This window comes from Ornithorhynchus anatinus, chromosome 2 (assembly GCF_004115215.2).
Source record: "Ornithorhynchus anatinus isolate Pmale09 chromosome 2, mOrnAna1.pri.v4, whole genome shotgun sequence".
Taxonomy (NCBI): domain Eukaryota; kingdom Metazoa; phylum Chordata; class Mammalia; order Monotremata; family Ornithorhynchidae; genus Ornithorhynchus; species Ornithorhynchus anatinus.
Window position 1 is genome coordinate 171,232,859 of NC_041729.1, and position 20,479 is coordinate 171,253,337.

The 20,479-nt window shown below is 51.4% G+C and overlaps 1 protein-coding gene across 2 annotated transcripts; it reads left to right on the forward strand.

Moving 5' to 3' along the window:
• Positions 1–236: 236 nt before the first annotated feature.
• On the forward strand, positions 237–18,249 carry LOC114817942 (C-type lectin domain family 2 member L-like). Of its 2 annotated transcripts, XM_029082635.2 has the most exons (6): positions 237–624; positions 1,300–1,380; positions 11,875–12,035; positions 12,289–12,354; positions 15,925–16,025; positions 17,722–18,249. In XM_029082635.2, the coding sequence occupies exons 1-6, from the start codon at positions 315–317 to the stop codon at positions 17,831–17,833; spliced, it is 831 nt and encodes a 276-aa protein (XP_028938468.1). In that variant the 5' UTR covers positions 237–314; the 3' UTR covers positions 17,834–18,249. The 2 variants fall into 2 exon arrangements, with proteins under 2 accessions (XP_028938468.1, XP_028938472.1); XM_029082639.2 differs by lacking the exon at positions 12,289–12,354.
• Positions 18,250–20,479: the final 2,230 nt, after the last annotated feature.

Here is a 20,479-nt window from a genome sequence, read left to right on the forward strand (position 1 = left end):
TTAACCTCTCTGTACCTCAGTTACCCCATCTGGAAAATGGGGATTAGGACTGAGCGCCCCAGGTGGGACAACCTGATTACCTTGGATTTACCCAGGGCTTAGAATGAGTGCTTGGTACATAGTAAGCGCTTAACAAATACCAAGTTATTATTATTATTATTATTATTATTGTCCGAGACGACGGAGCAGGGGGGCGGGGCCCGACGCCGGGAAGTTCCGCCCGTCCTGCCCCGCCCTCCGAAAAGTAGTTGAGCGTGCCGGTGTGCGCGGCTTTGGGAGCGGCCGTCCCGGGACAGAAGAAGGATTGAGAGCGGATGGCGCGGCGGGGCGGCTCACGACGAGGCCGAGGACGAAGTCCAGGCCGAAGTCCAGGCTCAGGACCGGCCGGGGTGCTCTTGTCGGTGGAGGAGACCGGGCGGTGCGGGGGTCCCGGGGATGCGGGGGTCCCGGAGCCCCCGGAGGGTCCGGGGATGCAGGCCTCGTCGGTGCAGCTGATCCCGGGGGCGGCGGGATCCCCGGACAAGGTCCCCTCCGGGACGCCGGACGAGGGGTCGCCGCTGCCGGAGCCCTGGGCCCTGCGCGGGCCTAATCAACAGCCGGATTCTTGGACTGCCGCCCTGCGAGGTGACGGGGGGCCGGGGGCCGGGGGGCTGGGGGCCGGGGGCCGGGGGCTGGGGGCGGGGCCTGGGCCAGGAGACTGGGACCCGGTGTCCGGGGGCTGGGCCTGGGAGCCGGGAGCCGGAGGCTAGGGGCGGGGGTGGGGGTCCGGGAGCTGGGCCTGGGGGCTGGGGTCCAGGAGCCGGGGGCTGGGCCTGAGGGCCGGGAGCTGGAGGTCGGGGGCCGTCCCGGGACCCGAAACTCTGAGGCGGGGAGGAGAGGAGGAAATAACGGCGGGTTGGGTGGAGGGTCCAAGCCCAGGAGGCCACGGGCACTTGAGTTGGCGCCGGGCCTGGACAGTCGGTACTTTTTCCCGCTCGGCCCGTGCTCGGCTCCGCCCCCCACACTGGCCCCGGCCGGCAGCACCAAGCTGGGCGGGGTAGAGGCTCCCCTCCTTCCAGAATCGGCCCCGGGGGGCGGGGGGGCTCGTTTTGGGCGAGGAGAGTGTCGGTTTATTGTTCTTTTGTCCCGTCCCGAGCGCTTAGTACCATGTGCCGCACGCAGTAAGCGCGCAGTAAGTACGATCGAAAGTTCGGGGGCGGGGCGTGCCAGTGGGACGGAGTGGGTCAGAGGGCAGCGCCAGGGTGAGCCGGGCCTGGAGGGCCGACAGTGGGTTGATCTTTACTTAACCCTCGGCCGCAGACAAGAAGACATGGATCTTGCTGGTCGGGTTCGGGATTTTGTTCCTCACCATCATCATGACTTCGCAGCTATGGAGAAATGGTGAGTGCTGAACCCCAAATTTTATTTTGTAGAATGGTCAATTACCATACCTCGGGAGGTGATGAGTCTAAGACACCCCCCCCCCAAAAAACACTTTTTAAGTTACATTTATACTGTTCTTGAAAAAATAGTCATAACCAAAAAGTGTCAGAGTGAAGATCCGCAATTCCGATCATAGGGTTCCATTACCCCAGGTGGTGATATAGATGGAAAGACTCAGAGACATGAGCCGGTAGCACACCAACGGAGGAAAGTGGCTACACGTCTGTTCATCCCGGTGAGATATGAGTGGGGTGCCAACCCCGAACCCCTGAATTGCTGCTGCTTTTATTGAGCCGTGACTCCATGCCTCCAGGTTACATTCATTAGTTCCCGTGGGAAACTGTAGACTCCCCCCCCCCCTTCTTTGTTCAACTTGAGTGGCCAACCTCTGGGGTCAATGTGTCAGGTTTTTCCTTGTTTGGTTATCTTTCTTATGGGGGGGGGGAGGGAGTCTACAGTTTCACAAACTGGAGGGGATCATAAAATGGAGGGAAGTCCTGGAGTCACTAAAATGGAGTCACTCCTGTCCTCTCAGTTCTGTTCCATAGGTCCGGCTGCTGGTCTATCGGTTCTTATGGACAACAATACCCAAGCGATAGCTGCCCTTACCCCCCTACCCCCTTCGCCCACCATATGCACATTTCAATCAATGACATTGGCAACTTGCTTCTCAGATACAATTATCTGGGGGAGAGTGTGCTGGGAGGGGGAGAAGAGTGGGGTCTCAGGGTTCGGGGAGCCTGGAGCCGATGAGGGAGGATCTGGAAGATGGGGAGAGGGTGGTCAGGCGAGTGGGAGGCTGGGAGGGGGAATAACTGGGGGTAGTTTTTTGCCTGGGGGATGGAACCCCCTCCCCCTCAGCCACAACCCACTTTAAACCAAAGAATTTCCACTAGAAATGAATAAGTGGTCCCTCAGGTGTGGAAGTGGGAGGCTCTGATCCATATTATTATAATAATAATAATAATGGTATTTGTTAAGTGCTTACTATGTGCTGGGGTAGATACAAGGTAATCAGGTTGTCCCACGTGGGTCTCACACTCTTCATCCCTTCTCTGAGGCACAGAGAAGTTGTGACTTGCCCAAGGTCACATAGCTAAGTGGAGGAGTGGGGATTAGAACCTACATAGTCTGACTCCCAAGCCTGTGCTCCTTCCACTTAGCCATGCTGCTTCTCACCCCCGAAGGTGTGAAGCCCATCCTGTCGGTATTTTTAGTGGTATTTGTTAAGTGCTTACTATGTGTCAGGCACTGTACTAAATGCTGAGTTAGATACAAGATTATCAGGTGGGACACAGTCCCTGTCCCAAGTGGGGCTCTTAGTCTGAGTTGGAGGGGGGAGAATTTAATGCTCATTCTGAAAACATCATTCTCTACAGTTCAGGGGCCCTCTCTCCCCATCACCCTCCCCAAGCTCTGCTTCTAATGACACTTCAGTCTGGATCCTGAGTATGTATGTGTTATTTATTACGTGCTTACTATGTGCCAGGCACTGTACTAAGAGCTGGGGTAGATACAAATTAATCAGGTTGGACACAGTCCCTGTCCCACAAGGGGCTCAAAGTCTTAATCCCCATATTATAGATGAGGAACTGAGGCACAGAGAAATAAAATTACTTGCCCAGGGTTACACAGCAGAGCCAGGATTAGAGCCCAAGTTCTTCTGACTCTCAAGCCCTTGTTTTTACCATTAGACCATGCTGCTTCCACATCTCCACAGTGCTCCTGAAATCCTGAAACCCTGACCCTGACTTCCTCCAGCAGCGTTTTTCCAATCAATCATCTTCTCTGACTCTTGAGAAACAGTGTGGCCTAGTACAGCACAGGCCTGGGTGTCACGAGGACATGGGTTTTCATGCCAACTCTGACACTTATCTGCTGGTTGACCTGAGGCAAGTCACTTCACTTATCCATTCCTGTAATCTCATCTTTAAAATAGGGATTAAGACTGTGAGCCCCATGTAGGACATGGGCTGTGTCTAACCTATCTCATATCTACCCCAGCACTTGATATGGTGCCTGGCACATAATAAGGACTTAACAAACACCGTTAGAAAGAATAGTTCCTCCCTCCCGACTCCTCCTCAGCTTCTCATCACAGTCATGTATAAAACGTGGCCTGGGAATCAGAAGATAGTCTACCACTCTCCCTATCTTTAAAGCCCTCCTAAAATCACATCTCCAAGAAGCCTTCCCTGACTATTTCCTCATATAGCCTCACTTTTGCATTCCCTCTGCACTTGGCTATGTACCCCTTGAGTACTTTGGTACTCACCCCTCCCCCGTCTCCACCAGCACTTAATTACCTGTCCTCTAGTCTGTACCCTCTTGGTGGGCAGGGAACTTGTCTACCACTCAATGTGGTTGTTTCTCAAGTGCTTAGTATAGTGCTCTGCACATAGTAAACACTCAGTAAATACTATTGATTGATCTCCATCTGTGATTTGGTTTAATGTCCATGACCCCTCTAGAGTGTAAGCTCCATGTTGGCAGGGATCATGTCTATCTACTTTATTATATTGTATTCTTAGTGCAGTGCTTAGTGCACAAAGCCACTCATTCATTCATTCAATCAGGTTTATTGAGCACTTACTATGTGCAGAGCACTGTACTAAGCGCTTGGAATGTACAATTCGGCAACAGATAGAGACAATCCCTGCCCAATAACGGGCTCACAGTCTAAACGGGGGAGATTGACAGCAAAGCAAAGCAAAACAGAACAAAACAAAACAAGCACTCATACGCTGCACAGTACAGTACACATTCAGTAAACATCACTGACTGATAAATACTGATGATTGGCCTGGGTTCTAATCTCGGCTCTAACTCTTCATTAATTCAATAGTATTTATTGAGCACTTACTGTGTGCAGAGCACTGTACTAAGCACTTGGGAGAGTACCCCAGGTTTGCCCACCGGCTGGGAGAAAGTTTACACTTTTGAAGGAGCGAGTTACTATATAAAGTTACTATATAAAGCACTTTCCGAGTCAGGTGGGTGTTTTATGGCAGCAGTAAATCTGTGTCTTTGATCGGGTCCTGTCAGTTGAACTGGTGTCAGGTTTGAACTGGCATCAGATGCTGGACCGGGGAGACCAGCTGGCTGGATTATAATAATAATAATGTTGGCATTAAGCGCTTACTACGTGCAGAGTACTCTTCTGACGGTCAGTTGAGCCCATGTCAAATGCTGTTATATAGCTGTTCCTCCTGCCAATGCTTTCCGGAGTGGCTGGATTGTTGGCATGTGACAACTGGTGTTGGCGCCCAATGTAAACCCGAGTCCAGCCCGTGGGTGGTCCTGGGACACTCCCCACTCTGGCCAGATTACAGGTTCTGAGGCCCGTGAGGTGTGGACTGGGGTACTTGGGACGCGAGTCGGGGCTTGGGCATTAGCACATCGCCTAATGGATGGAGCCCAAGCCTGGGATTCAGAAGGCCCTGGGTTTTAATCTCGGTTCTGCCACGTGTCTGTTGGGTGTCCTTGGGCAGGTCACTTCACTTGTCTGGGCCTAGGTTCCCTCACCTGTAAAATGGGGATTAAGATTGTGAGTCCAATGAAATAAACTTTGTTTATAAATAAACAATGTATTAAACACTGACCTATCTCCCACCGGTGCAGCCACCTCCTACAGTCATGGCCCTGGTGCAGGTATCTCATCAACAGATCCCTGTTGAGGGTGGACAGTTAATCGTTACTTCCCTTCGCTCCCATATCCCATTCCAGCCCCAAACTCTGTTGTTGTGGCAACAGAATACTCCTCCCTTCATCCAAAATCCTATGGAGGTCCACAGACGAGTTTTGGGCATCTTTAGGACCCATTCTCCAACCTGGGCAGATGTAGAGGAGCTGTTGGAACCTTTTTCTTACTAGAGATGAGAGGCAGCGTATACGCGCCCAGACTGTAAAATTAGAAGGTGAAGGCCAGCCCCATGTGGCTTGGCCAGTTGCGGATCCTAATTGGAACTTGAATGTAGAAGGAGACTGGCAGCGCCTCACACAGGCTCATTAGACCCTATTAATCGCCACTCAGGAGATAGGTAGGAAACCTCCTGATTGGGATTCCTTTAATGGGCTGAGGCAGAAGGACATAGAGACCTCAGACGAATTCTTTAATCGATTAAGTGAAGCGGCTGAGACTTTAGTACAGAAGCAGTGTGGCTCAGTGGAAAGAGCACGGTCTTTGGAGTCAGAGGTCATGAGTTCAAATCCCAGCTCTGCCACTTGTCAGCTGTGTGACTGTGGGCCAGTCACTTCACTTATTTGTGCCTCAGTTCCCTCATCTGTAAAATGGGGATTAAGACTATGAGCCCCACGTGGGACGTCCTGATTCCCCTGTGTCTACCCCAGCGCTTAGAACAGTGCTCAGCACATAGTAAGCGCTTAGCAAATACCAACATTATTAAACTTGTCCTCCAGCCTGGAAGCCCATTGTGAGCAGGGAATGTGTCTGCTTACTGTTATTTATGTTAATATGTCTATTCTTCCTTAGACTGTAAGCTCATTGTGGCTAGGGAATGTATTTGTTGATTGTTGTACTCTCCCAAGTGCTTAGTATAGTGCTCTGCATACAGTAAGTGCGCAGTGAATGCAATTGAATGAATTCCCTGCCTACAGTAAGCTTACAATCTGGAGCAGGGGAAGCAGACATTAATATAAGTGAATAAATACATTACAGATATGTACATAAGTGCTGTGGGGCTGGAATGGGGAGGAGAATAAATGGAGCAGGTCAGAGCAATGCAGAAGGGAGTGGGAGAAGAGGAAAAGGGGTGCTTAGTCAGGGAAGGCCTCTTGGAGGAGATGTCTTCAATAAGGGGTTGAAGAGGAGGAGAGTAATTGTCACTCGGATTTGAGGAGGAAGGGCGTTCCAGGACAGAGGCAGGACGTGGGCCAGGGGTTGGCGTTGAGATAGGTGAGATCGAGGCTCAGTGAGAAGGTTAGCATTAGAGGAGCGAAGTGTGCAGGCTGGGTTGTTGTAGGAGAGTAGTGAGTTGAAGTAGGAGGGCTCAAGGTGATGGACTGCTTTAAAGCCAATGGTGAGGAGTTTTTGTTTGATATGTAGGTGGATGGGCAACCACTGCTGTTTTTTGAGGAGTGGGGTGACATGCTTTGAAAGTTTTTGTAATAATAATGATGGTACTTGTTAAGTGCTTACTATGTGCCAAGCACAGTTCTAAGTGCTGGGGTAGGTACAAGGTAATCAAGTTGTCCCATGTGGGGCTCACAGTCTTAATCCCCATTTTACAGATGAGGGAACTGAGGCACAGAGAAGTTTAAGTGACTTGCCCAAGGTCACACAGCAGACGAGTGCAGAGTTGGGATTAGAACTCCTCACTTTAGGCTTCAAGGCTCTACATCACCTTGCCCCTTCCTACCTCTCCTCCCTTCTCTCTTTCTACTGCCCACCCCGCACACTCCACCCCTTTGCTGCCCACCTCCTCACCGTCCCTCAGTCTCGCCTATCCCGCCGTCGACCCCCGGGCCACGTCCTCCCGCGGTCCCGGAATGCCCTCCCTCCTCACCTCCGCCATACTAATTCTCTTCCCCTCTTCAAAACCGTACTTAAAACTCACCTCCTCCAAGAGGCCTTCCCAGACTGAGCTCCCCTTCTCCCTCTACTCCCTCTGCCGCCTCCCCTTCACCTCTCCGCAGCTTAACCCTCTTTTCCCCCCATCTCCTTCTGCTCCTCCCCCTCTCCCTTCCCATCCCCTCGGCACTGTACTCGTCTGCTCAACTGTATATATTTTCATTATCCTATTTCTTTTGTTAATGAAATGTACATCGCCTCGATTCTATTTAGTTGCCATTGTTTTTACGAGATGTTCTTCCCCTCGACTCTGTTTATTGCCATTGTTCTTGTCTGTCTGTCTCCCCCGATTAGGCTGTAAGCCCGTCAAACAGCAGGGACTGTCTCTATCTGTTGCCAACTTGTTCATTCAAGCGCTTAGTACAGTGCTCTGCACATAGTAAGCGCTCAGTAAATACTATTGAATGAATGAATGAATGAATGAATTAGAACCCACGATCTCTGACTCCCAAGCCCGTACTCTTCCCACTAAACCATGCTGCTTCTATCGAAAAATGATCCAGGCAGCAGAATGAAGTATGGACTGGAGTGGGGAGTGACAGGAGGCAGGGAGGTCAGCAATGAGGTTAATGCAGAAATCCAGACAGGGTAGGAGGAGAGATTGCATTAACTTGGTAGTAGTTTGGATGGAGAGGAAAGGGTGAATTTTAGTGATGTTGTGAAGGTGAAACAGACTGGATTTTGTGATGGATTGAATATGTGGGTTGAATGAGAGAGAGGGGTCAGGGTAATGCCAAGGTTACAGGCTTGTGAGACAGGAAGAATGGTGGTGCTGTCTACAGTGATGGGAAACTCTTGCCTGCTCTTTGACAAAGGGCAAGTCACTTAACTTCTTTGGGCCTGTTTTCTCATGAATTAAATGGGGATTCAGGACCTGTTCTGCTTCCTGAGACAGAGACTGTATCCAACCAGATTATTTTGTATCTCCCCCAGTGCTTAGTACAGTGCTAGAGTAGGCTCATAGTAAGCACTTAACAAACACCATTATTATTCCTCCTTTTGACTGTAAGGTTCTGGAGGGCAGGGAATATGCTTGGCTATGTATGTTGTTTCCCAAAGTGCTTGCTTCGATGAGCATTCACTGGTGCTCAGTGAATACTCTTGATTGGTTAGCTGATGGCCTTCTCCACGGGTCCTCGGCCTTGTCTGCTTGGTTACCCTCCCCGTCAACAGACACCTGAGATTTTCCTCCCACAGCCCCCTCCCCTTGTGTTGTGAGTGTCTGAGGTGGGAGAGGTTGAGAACCCCAGCCCTCCGCCCCACTGGCTCAGGCCTGATGCCCACGCCTCCTCCTCACTGGCTCAGGCCTTAGGCCTCATCCCTAGACTTCCTCCCTGCTGGCTCAGGCCCTAGGCCTCAATCCCCAATCCTTCTCCTTGATAATAATTAATAAATGATAGTATTTGTGAAGTGCTTACTATATGCCAGGCACTGTACTAAGTGTTGGGGTGGATACAAGCAAATCGGGTTGGACACAGTCCCTATCCTACATGGGGCTCACAATCTCAATCCCCATTTTACAGATGAGGTAACTGAGGCACAGAAAAGTAAAGTGACTTGCCTAAGATCACACAGCAGACAAATGGCAGAGCCTGAATTAGAACTTGTGACCTTCTGACTCCCAGGCCTGTGCTCAAAAAAATAATTTGTTGTATTTGTTAAGCGCTTACTATGTGCAAAGCACTGTTCTAAGCACTGGGCGATACAAGGTGATCAGGTTGTCCCATGTGGGGCTCACAGTTTTAATCCCCATTTGACAGAGGAGGGAACTAAGGCACAGAGAAGTTAAGCGACTTGCCCAAGGTCACACAGCTGATCCACTACCACTATGCCATGCTACTTCTGTGATGACTTAGGCCTCATCCCCAGCCTTCTTCCCCTCAGGCTGCCCTCAAGCCTTGAGGGTAGTAGTCGTAGTTCCTCCCGCCCCCCCCCCCCCCGCCCCCCTCACCCCCACCCCTCCACTCAGGCCCCATCCCCAGCCTGCTCTCCTCTGGCTCAGGTCTCCTCCCCATTTGCTCAGCTGTCAGGCCTCCTCCCTGCTTTCTCAGGCCTCATCCCAAACCCTTTTCCCCATGGGCTCAGACCCAGACCTCAACCCCAGCCCTCCTCCTCGCTAGCTAAGGCCTTAGGCTTCATCCCCAGCTCTCCTCTGCCCTGTTCAGGCTTCTTCCCTGGTACTCCTCCCCACTGACTCAGGCTTTGTCCTCAGCCCTCCTCTCCACTGCCTCAGGCCTCATCCCCAGCCCTTTTCCCCACTGTCTCATGCCTTAGGCCTCATCCCCAGCCCTTTTCCCCACTGTCTCATGCCTTAGGCCTCATCCCCAGCCTTTTTCCCCACTGTCTCATGCCTTAGGCCTCATCCCCAGCCCTCCTCATCACTGTCCTTAAGCCTCGGGTACTAATCCTGGCTCCGCCACTTGTCTGCTGTAGGCAAGCATACACCGTATGCTCACCATATTGCCTCACCGTAGGCAAGTCACATCACTTCTCTGTGCCTCAGTTACCTCATCTCATCTTTACCTCATCTTTAAAATGGGGAATGAGACTGTGAGCCCTTTGCAGGACAGGGACTGTGTCCAACCCAATTTGCTTGTATCCACCCCATCGTTTAGTACAGTGTCTGGCACATAGTAAGCGCTTAACAAATACCACGTGGCACGATGGGAGAGCCGTGGTGCTGAAAGCCGAGGTCCCAGCTTTGAATTTCGGCTCTCACACCCGATCCCTGTGTGGCTTTGGGCAAGTCACTTCACCTCCCGATGCCTCAGTTTCCCCAGCTGTAAATTGGGGGTAATAATACCTGTAATCTCCCTTGCAGGAGTGTTGCAAGGAGTAAATAAATAATGTAAGGCACTTTGGTTAAAAAAAAAAAAAACACCACCACCTAGAAACACAAATACCAGCGCTTAGAACAGTGCTTGGCACATAGTAAGCGCTTAACAAATACCATCATTATCATTATTAATAATAATAATCCCCAGCTCTCCTTCCCATTGGCTCTGGCCTCATCCCCAGCCCTCCTCCTCATTCATTCATTCACTCATTCATTCATTCAGTAGTATTTACTGAGCGTTTACTGTGTGCACAGCACTGTACTAAGCACTTGGGAGAGCACAATCTAACAATAAACAGACATGTTCCTTGCCCACATTGAGCTTACAGTCCAGAGAGGGGGAGGCAGACATTAATATAAATAAATTACGGATTTTCACTGTCATATTTTTTGAGTGTTGCAGAGCACTGTACTAAGTGCTTGAGAGAGTACAATAGAACAATAAACAGACACATTCCCTGCCCACAATGAGCTTACAGTCTATGGGGAGAGAGAGACAGAGACAGACCAGATCTAGACACCAACCACTTCACCTCCCAAGGGTTCAAGGTCAGTAAGTTAAGGTCCTCTTGCAGTTACATACATACATAAGTGCTGTTAGGCTGGGAGGGGGGATGAACCCGGAAGCAAGTCAGGGCGATGCAGAAGGGAGTGGGAGAAGAGGAAATGGGGGACTTAGTCTGGGAAGGCCTCTTGGAGGAGAAGTGCCTTCAATAAGACTTTGAATCGGGGGAGAGTCATTGTCAGATTTGAGGAGTGAGGGCATTCCAGGCCAGAGGCAGGATGTGGGCAAGGAGTCGGCTGCAAGTTAGATGAGATCAAGGCACAATGTGAAGGACAACATTAGAGGAACAAAGTGTGCGGCCTGGGTTGTAGTAGGAGAGCTGCTAAGGGAGGTAGGAGGGGGCAAGGTGATGGAGTGTGGTGAGGAGTTTTTGTCTGATGCAGAGATGGATGGGCAACCACTGGCGTTTCTTGGGGAGTGGGGAAACAGATCCTGAAGATTTCTGTAGAAAAATGATCCAAGCAGCAGAGTGAAGCATGGACTAGAGTGGGGAGAGACAGGAGGCAGAGTGGTCAGCAAGGAGGCTGATAACAGTAAACCAGGCAGGATAGGTTAAGTGATTGTATTTCTGTGGTAGCAGTTTAGATGGAGAGGAATAGGCAGATTTTAGTGATGTTATGAAGGTGGAACCAACACGATCTAGTGATGGATTGAATATTTGTTTTGAATGAGAGAGGAGTCAAGGATAATGCCAAGGTTATGGGCTTGTGAGACAAGAAGGATTGTGGTGCCATCTACAGAGATGGGAAAGGCATGGGGACGACAGGGTGTGGATGGGAGGATAAGGAGTTCTGTTTTGGACATGTTAAACTTGAGGTGACGGGAGGACATCTAAGTAGGTCATCCCCAGCCCTCCCTACTGGCTAGCTCTCACCTCATCCCCAGCCCTTCTCCACACTGGCTCTGGCCTCATCATCTCCAGTCCTCCCCCTCCCTGGCTCAGGCTGCGACCCCAGCCCTCCTCCACTGTGGCAGGGGAGGTCAGGACATGTGGCTTAGAGGATAGAGCATGGGCTTGGGACTCAGAAGGACCTGGTTTCTAATCCCCCCTCAGCAGAGTGAAGCATGGACTAGAGTGGGAAGAGACAGGAGGCAAGGAGGCTGATAGAGTAATCCAGGCAGGATAGGAGCTCTGCATCTTGTCTGCTGTGTGACCTTGGACAAGTCTCTTCACTTCTCTGTGACTGTTATTAATCTGCAAAATAGGGATTTAATAATAATGATGGTATTTATTTAGACTGTGAGCACCATATGGGATGGGGATTCTGCCCAATCCAAGTAACTTGCATTTACCCCAGCACTCAGAACAGTGCTTGGTACATAGAAAGCACTTAACAAATACCATAAACAAATAAACAAACAAGATGAATTGGGGTAAGGAAGCTCTCGGTGCCCCTCTGGCCCTGGCTGCACCTCAGCACAAATTGTTTTTTTACTGTCCATCCTGTTCCTTGCCTCCAGATGCCCCCGCCCCATCTCCAGCTTTTTGCCCTGTTGACTGGACACCTTTCCGGCAAAGCTGCTACTTCTTCTCCACTGATGGAAGAACTTGGGATGTGAGCACTGGCTTGTGCTACGTGAATGGCTCCTTCTTAGCTGTGCTCGAAGACCTGCAGGAGCTGGTACATAGGTGTCACGGGGACAGGGAGCCCTTGGGTTGGGCCACCTTTTATTGTCCTGGGCAGAGGTTGCTGGGCAGGTCGGGAGATTGAGGTGAAGGAGGGGGCAGCTTGGAGCACAGCTCAGGCCCAGAAATCCCCCTGGGCCTCTGGAACCCCCGCTCTATTACAGGTAAGCTACCTTTCGTCCATGACCTTTTCCTCTCCTGCTCTCTCCTCCTCCTCACCCTTTTGGAAACGTGGCTCTCTCCCGAAGACACGGTCTCCGCCGCTGCTCTCTCCAGCGGAGGCCGCTCCTTCTCCCACTCCCCCGGACTTACCGGTAAGGGAGGAGGCGTCGGCTTCCTCCTCTCACCCCGTTGCCGCTTCAGCACTATCCCTCCTCCCCCCTCCCTCTCCTTCCCTCCTTCGAAGCCCATATCATTCGCCTCTACCACCCCCTCCAGATACTTGTCGCTGTCATCTACCGCCCTCCCGGTCCCACCTCCGACTTCTTCAACCACCTTAACCCCTTTCTCACCTTCCTTCTCTCCTTCTCTCTGCCCACTCTGATCCTCAGAGACTTCAACATCCATATGGATGTACCCGACGACTCCTCTGCCGCCCGTCTGCTATCCCTCCTCGACTCTGCCGACTTGCTCCTCCACCATACCGCGCCCACTCACCGACTCGATCACACCCTCGATCTCTTCATCTCCTACCGCTGCACTATCTCCTCCCTCACCAACTCTGAAATCCCTCTCTCTGACCATAACCTTCTCACCTGCCTCATCTCTCACACTCCCACCCTGCAAATCTTCGCTACTACCCCACAGAGACCTCCACTCTCTCGACCCCATCCGTCTTTCCAAAAGCATCTCTCCTCACCTTGCCGCCCTGTCCTCACTTCCCACTCTCGACGATCAGGTCTCCGCTCTCAACTCCACCCTCTCTACTCATCTCAACTCTCTCGCCCCCCTTTCCCTCCGCCGCTCTCGCTCCACTAATCCACAGCCCTGGATCACCTCCTCCGTCCGCCTCCTACGCTCCTATGCTCGAGCTGCTGAGCGCTGCTGGCGAAGGTCCAAGCACCAAGCCGACCTCACACACTTCAAATTTATCCTTTCCTGCCTTAACTCTGCCCTCTCTTCCACCAGGCAAAACTTCTTCTCCTCCCTCATCGACACCCATGCCCGTCACCGATTGTTCCGGACCTTTAACTCTCTCCTTAGGCCCCCTGTTCCCCTCCCCCTTCTCTCACCCCCAATGATCTGGCCACCTATTTCCTCACGAAAATCAACACAATCAGGTCTGAGCTCCCCAAAGTCACCCCTCCGCCTCTCCCCTCCCCCCCACCAACCCTCTCCCCTACTTTCCCATCCTTTCCTGCAGTATCCTCAGAGGAGATCTCCTCCCTCCTCGCAAGTGCCACCCCCTCCACCTGCGCCTCGGACCCCATTCCCTCTCACTTTATTAAAACCATCGCCCCTGCCCTCCTCCCTTCCTTAACTTCTATTTTTAACCACTCAATCTCCAATGGCTCCTTCCCCGCTGCCTTCAAACATGCCCACGTCTCCCCCATCCTAAAAAAACCCGCTCTCAACCCCACTTACCCCTCCAGTTATCGCCCTATCTCCCTACTACCCTTCCTTTCCAAAATCCTAGAACGAGTCGTCTACAATCGATGCTTAGAATTCCTTAACTCCCATTCTCTCCTAGACCCCCTCCAATCTGGCTTCCGTCCCCTCCACTCTACCAAGATTGCTCTCTCTAAGGTCACCCATGACCACCTTCTTGCCAAATCCAATGGTTCCTACTCCATTCTGATCCTCCTTGACCTCTCTGCTGCCTTTGACACTGTCGACCATCCCCTCCTCCTCCATACCTTATCTCACCTTGGCTTCACGGACTCCGTCCTCTCCTGGTTCTCCTCTTACCTCTCTGGTCGGTCATTCTCGGTCTCCTTCGCTGGCGCCTCCTCCCCCTCCCATCCTTTAACTGTTGGAGTTCCTCAAGGGTCAGTTCTTGGACCTCTTCTGTTCTCCATTTACACTCACTCCCTCGGTGAACTCATTCACTCTCACGGCTTTGACTACCATCTCTACGCAGATGACACGCAGATCTACATCTGTGCCCCTGTCCTCTCCCCCTCCCTTCAGGCTCGCATCTCCTCCTACCTCTGGGACGTCTCCACCTGGATGTCGGCCCGCCATCTAAAACTCAACATGAGCAAGACTGAGCTCCTCACCTTCCCTCCCAAACCTGGTCCTCTCCCAGACTTCTCTATCACCGTGGATGGCACGACCATCCTTCCCGTCTCTCGGGCCCGCAATATTGGTGTCATCCTTGACTCGTCTCTCTCGTTCACCCCACACATCCTATCCGTTACCAAGACCTGCCGGTTTCACCTCTACAATATCGCCAAGATCCGCCCTTTCCTCTCCACCCAGATGGCTACCTTACTGCTACGGGCTCTCGTTATATCCCGGCTAGACTACTGTGTCAGCCTTCTCTCTGACCTCCCTTCCTCCTCTCTCGCCCCGCTCCGGTCTATTCTTCACTGCGCTGCCCGGCTCATCTTCCTGCAGAAACGATCTGGGCATGTCACTCCCCTTCTTAAACAACTCCAGTGGTTGCCTATCAACCTCCGCTCCAAACAAAAACTCCTCACTCTAGGCTTCAAGGCTCTCCATCACCTTGCCCCTTCCTACCTCTCCTCCCTTCTCTCTTTCTACCGCCCACCCCGCTCCTCCGCCGCCCACCTCCTCACCGTCCCTCGGTCTCGCCTATCCCGCCATCGACCCCTGGGCCACGTCCTCCCGCGGTCCTGGAACGCCCTCCCTCCTCACCTCCGCTAAACTGATTCTCTTTCCCTCTTCAAAACCCTACTTAAAACTCACCTCCTCCAAGAGGCCTTCCCAGACTGAGCTTCTCCCTCTACTCCCTCTGCCATCCCCCCTTCACCTCTCTGCAGCTAAACCCTCTTTTCCCCCTTTCCCTCTGCTCCTCCCCCTCTCCCTTCCCATCCCCTCAGCACTGTACTCGTCCGCTCAACTGTATATATTTCCATTACCCTATTTATTTTGTTAATGAATTGTACATTGCCTTGATTCTACTTAGTTGCCATTGCTTTTATGAGATGTTCTTCCCCTTGACTCTATTTATTGCCATTGTTCTTGTCTGTCCGTCTCCCCCGATTAGACCGTAAGCCCGTCAAACGGCAGGGACTGTATCTGTTGCCGACTTGTTCATTCCAAGCGCTTAGTACAGTGCTCTGCACATAGTAAGCGCTCAATAAATACTATTGAATGACCCGCCCTGGAGAGAAGGTGGGGCCAGGGAGGATCAGGGGTGCTGGTGGTGGGGAGAGCATGAGAGAAAGGTAGGAGTTAGTGATTGGATGAACAAACTGCTGGGAGCAATGAGGAGGAGGAGGGGCTGCGCATCTAGAGGACAGACGGACCTGGGTGGATGAGGTTCTCGCAGTAAGGTTGGAGAGGAGGGGCCTGGAAGGAGCACAGTCAGGGCAGCCAGAGAGTGATCAATGGACCCAGGCAGCAGCCACTGGGCCTCCACCCCCTGGCCACCCCTCTGTCTGCCCCTCCAGCCCTTCAGTCCCAGGACCTCTATGCTCATGTTCCAGCTCTGCCCAGCTGCTGCACACTTGTTGCTTATAGTCTCCTTGCAGCTTGCCCTTGGGCCTTCTCCTCTTCTCCCGCCGGCTCCGAGGCCTTGGGTCCCTGCATATGCCTCTGGGACCGTCTCCCAGGAACCAGGATGCACCCCGCGGAATTGGGGGCCGGAGACTCCTGCCCCATGTTCCGAACCAGGGCGAGCCAGGGTCTGGAGCCTGCAGTCGGGTGGGTGGTGAGCAGACAGGCATTTTGTGCTGCTATACCTTTGTCCCTTGCAGGTGTTTATTAGGAAACACACAAAAGGAGAGCTCTGGATTGGGCTTCGTCGAAGAGGAGAGGACCTGTACTGGGTCAACGGGACAAAACTGGATCCAACGGTGTAAGTTGCTCTAAGTCATTCCATCCTGCTCCTGGGCTCTTTGGGGAGGAAGCGTTCCATTCTAGGAAGGAGGTGGATGGAAAGCCCCTCGGGTGGGCAGGGGAGTGGTCCGTCCCCTCTCCTGGGGTTCCGGGAGCCTAGGGCATTCAGCCTCTGTGCAGGTCTCCATAACCCCTGCAGATGATTAGGCTGCCAGTTTTCAGACACCTGAGGCCCTCTGGCCCTCAGAAGCCCAGGATTTGGGCCGGGATCATGTGGAGCCTGGGTAAAAGGAGCCCTCGGGGACAGGCCGAGAGGCCTCAGGAGTCCTCATCCCAGGAAGTGCAGGGAGTCTGGACAGAGTGGAGGGAGCAGAGGGGGAGTTGCCCTTGGGGGAGAAGTGGGGGACCTCTAGGGAAAGGGGAGGGGGCCACGAGGGAGACACAGAGGAGAAGCAAGGGCAAGCAACCAGCCCATGGAGGCAGGGTGATTTGTGTAGTTGGAGTCTGAGTCTCCTGTTCCTTAATAAAAGTAATAACCATTATTATTATGAGGATAGTGTTTACTAAATGCTTAAAATAATGTTGCCTAGAGGAAAGAGCATGGGCCTGGGGATCAGAAGACCTGGATTAGAATCCCAGCTTCATCACTTACCTGCTATGTGAGACCTTGAGCAAGTCACTTAACTCTGGGCCTCAGTGTCTTCACTAGCAAAATAGGAATACAATGTCTATTTTCCCTCCTACTTAGACTGTGAGCCCCATGTGGAACTTGATGATCTTGTTTCTATCCCAGTGCTGAGCACATAGTAAGCACATAACAGATACTGCAATTATTATTCCTCTCCAGGGTAGATCCACAATAATTGAATCAGACACCATCCTTGTTCCACTCTAGGCGCATGGTATAAGGTGGGGAGAGGAGGGATCTCATCCCCTTCTCCTTTCCTCTTCTCCCACTCTCTTCTTCATCTCCCTCACCTGCTTCTTTTATTCATCCACCTTCCCAGCCCTACAGCACTTATGCCCATATCTGTAATCTGTAATTAGAGAAACAGCATGGCTCAGTGGAAAGAGCATGGGCTTTGGAGTCAGAGGTCATGGGTTCGAATCCCGGCTCTGCCGCTTGTCAACTGTGTGACTGTGGGCAAGTCACTTCACTTCTCTGTGCCTCAGTTACCTCATCTATAATATGGGGATTAAGACTGTGAGCCCCATGTGAGACAAACTGACTCCCTTGTGTCTACCCCAGCACTTAGAACAGTGCTCTGCACATAGAGCTTAATAAATACCAACATTATTATTATTAATTTATTTATATTAATGTCTGTCTCCCTTGTTGTGGGCAGGGAATGTATGTGTTTATTGTTATACTATACTCTTCCAAGCCTTTAGTACAGTGCTCCCATACAGTAGGCACTCAATAAATATGATCAAATGAATGAATGAAAATAAGGAAACCGAGGCCCAGAGAGGCGAAGTGGCTTGCCCCAGGTCACACAGGAGGCCAAGAGCAGAGCAGGGACGAGACTTTGGTTCCTGGCCTGGCCTGTGCCCTCTCCACCAGACCCCATGTGGCTTGCCTGATCCCAGCAACCCCATCCTGAAAGAATAGGGAGAACCTGAGGAAGGGTCCCCTCCACGGCCTGCCTTTGGTCTTCTGCCCCCAACCCACAACCTGCCTGTTTGCGGGACCACTAATGTGTCCTTCTCCCCAGGTTCCCGGTGGCAGGATTGGGAGAGTGCGCCTACACCGATCCTACTGTGTTCTCCACCTCTTCGTGCTCATTGACTCGTTCATTTATCTGCAAGAGGCCCAGAACCACATGACGGGAGCCCTGACCACACTTTTAAGTTATTAGAAGATGTAATATATATTTGATACTATTAAAATGTTTTATGAACTAATCATATGAAATATTTTATGAAGTGTTTTTAAATTTGTAAATTAGTGTGTGCTGTCGTAATTGAAGAGGCCAATGGGAGCTGAAGCGGGTGAAGCCTCAGGGGAGCTGAAAGCTTGTCTACTTTGCTGTAGAAAGCAGGCGACTTGCCAAGCCTGTGCACTGCGATCCATCTCTTTTGGACACTTGGTATTCACCCCATCTTTACCACACAGCACTTATGTCCTTAGCCATATAAGGACATGTGACCTTTCCTTTCTTGGTGGTCTGTCTCTGTTGTCTCTGTTGTCCTTTTGGATGCACTGTGATAGTGTCTAGCCAGGAACTATAATAGTTACACATTTATAAAATTATTATATCATTGTATTTATATTATATTATTGTATTTTTATTATATATTATTATTGCAGGACCCAACATCACCCAAGGCACTGTCTCCCCTGGAGAGCGGGCTGCAGTCAAATCGATCAGTCATATTTATTGAGCGTTTACTGTGTGCAGAGAACTGTACTAAGCTTTTGGGAGAGTACAGTATACCAGAATTGGTAGCCATGTTCCCTGCCCACATTAAACTTACAGTTTAGAGGGGAGGCAGACATTAATAGTAGGCATTAATATTAGAGGATATTAATTTTGATATTGGAAAAGCAGTATGACCTAATGGATAGAACATGGGCCATGGAGAAGGACCTGGGTTCTAATTCTGGCTATACCACTTCTTTGCTGTGTGACCTTGGGCAAGCCACTTAACTTCTCTGTGCCTCAGTTACCTCATCTACAAAATCAGTTATTTGTATTTATTTAGGACTTACTGTGTGCAGAGCACTGTATTAAGCACTGGGAGAGTACAGTATAATAACATAAAAGACACATTCCTTGCCCACAATGACCTTACAGTCTAGAGGAGGAGATGGACATTAATATAAATAAATAAATTAGTTATGTACATAAGTGCTGTGAGAATGGGTGAAGGGATGAATTAAGGGAGCAAGTCAGGGAGAAGCAGAAGGGAGTGGAAGAAAAGGAAGTGAGAGCTTAGGAAAAACCTGACAAAGACTGTGAGCTATGTACCTCAGAGTTTATTTAGTACAGTGCCAGGCACACAATAATCATGAGGAAGCAGCATTCAGAGGGGAAGCAGCACTTAAAGACAGCAGCACTCAGAGGAAGCCACCTTCAGGGAGAAGTGTTCATGAAGGAAACAGCACTCAGGGGGAGCAGCTGGCCAGGAAAGCAGCGTTTGGAGGAAGCACTGTTCGGGGGAAGCAGTTTGAGGAGGAGGCTTGCAACCTCAGCAGTCCATGAAGCCAAGAACCTCCCAACCTTCCGATGCAGGATCGACAGTATGGGCTCCCTTGACCAGCAGACTGGTACTGGACCCTTGATAGAGTGGTGTGAATGTTGGTTAAAAAAAAGACTAAATAAAATTGTCCTTAGTAACTTTGGTGGCTTGGTTTGACTCTATGGTACTAAGTGCTTAGTACAGTGCTCTGTACCTAGCAAGTGCTCAATAAATAGGATTGAATGAATGGAGAGGCTACCCGATCCAGGGAAGTCCTGGTTGGTAGGAGCTGGGGGCTTGGGACACTCCTCACCTGCCTTTTCTCCCACTACCTCCTCACAAATCAGTCCTGTTTCCCCCCAGTGATCTGTGATCTTTTGACCTTGCAATATTCCCAGACGCCACTCTTCACTGCACATTTCTTTCCCTTCAGCCCCCATTCCTTAATGCTTATTTCCCTCCCCTCATCCCCACTGCTCACTGCACACTCCTCCCCCCTCAGTCCCAACTTTCCATTACACATTGCCCTCTCCTCAGCCCCAACTCCTCACCGTGCATTTCTCCCCCCTTAGCCCCCTGTCCTCACTGCATACTGCCCTTGCCTCAGCCCACCCCCCACTACACATTTCCCTCCCCTCACACCCCCTACCACTGCACATTCCTCTTCCCTCATCCCTCCATCCCATCTCCTCACTGCACACTTTTCTCCCCTCAGTCCTGGCTCCCCACCCAATATTTCTCACCTCTTAATCCCCTCTGTGTGGCAGAGCCCCAGCTCTCACTCCCCCTTGATTGCCCTCTCAGTGGGCTGTGGTGGGGGGTGGGGTGCAGACCTTTTCTCTTTCTCACAGCAGCCCCTCTGCCCTTGCCCCTTCCCACTCTCTGGGATTCATTTACAGGATTCATCTGGACTTGCAAGGGGGGAAATCATGGGTTTGGAAGAGTCAGGCCCAGTGGAGGCTGCTTACAGAGAGAACCTCTGCCCTCGAACCCATCAGACACTTTGTGGGGAGGTGGCCGGAGTAGCCTCCCCAAGCAGTCTGGCTGAGGCCATTGGTCAGAGGGAACTGGAGAGGAGCCTGGCATGGGACCTAGAGAGAATGACCAGCCATTATCCAATGGAACGTGCTCAGCCAACAGCTGCTGAGGGCAGCTCAGAGGGTACCTCTGCACTGGGCACAGAGCCACCGCCATCAACAACTTCATCAGTAGTGCATGCACGCACACATGCACGCACACACATACACTTGCCTCCTCTCTCCTGGCCACTGCTGTATCATCATCATTATC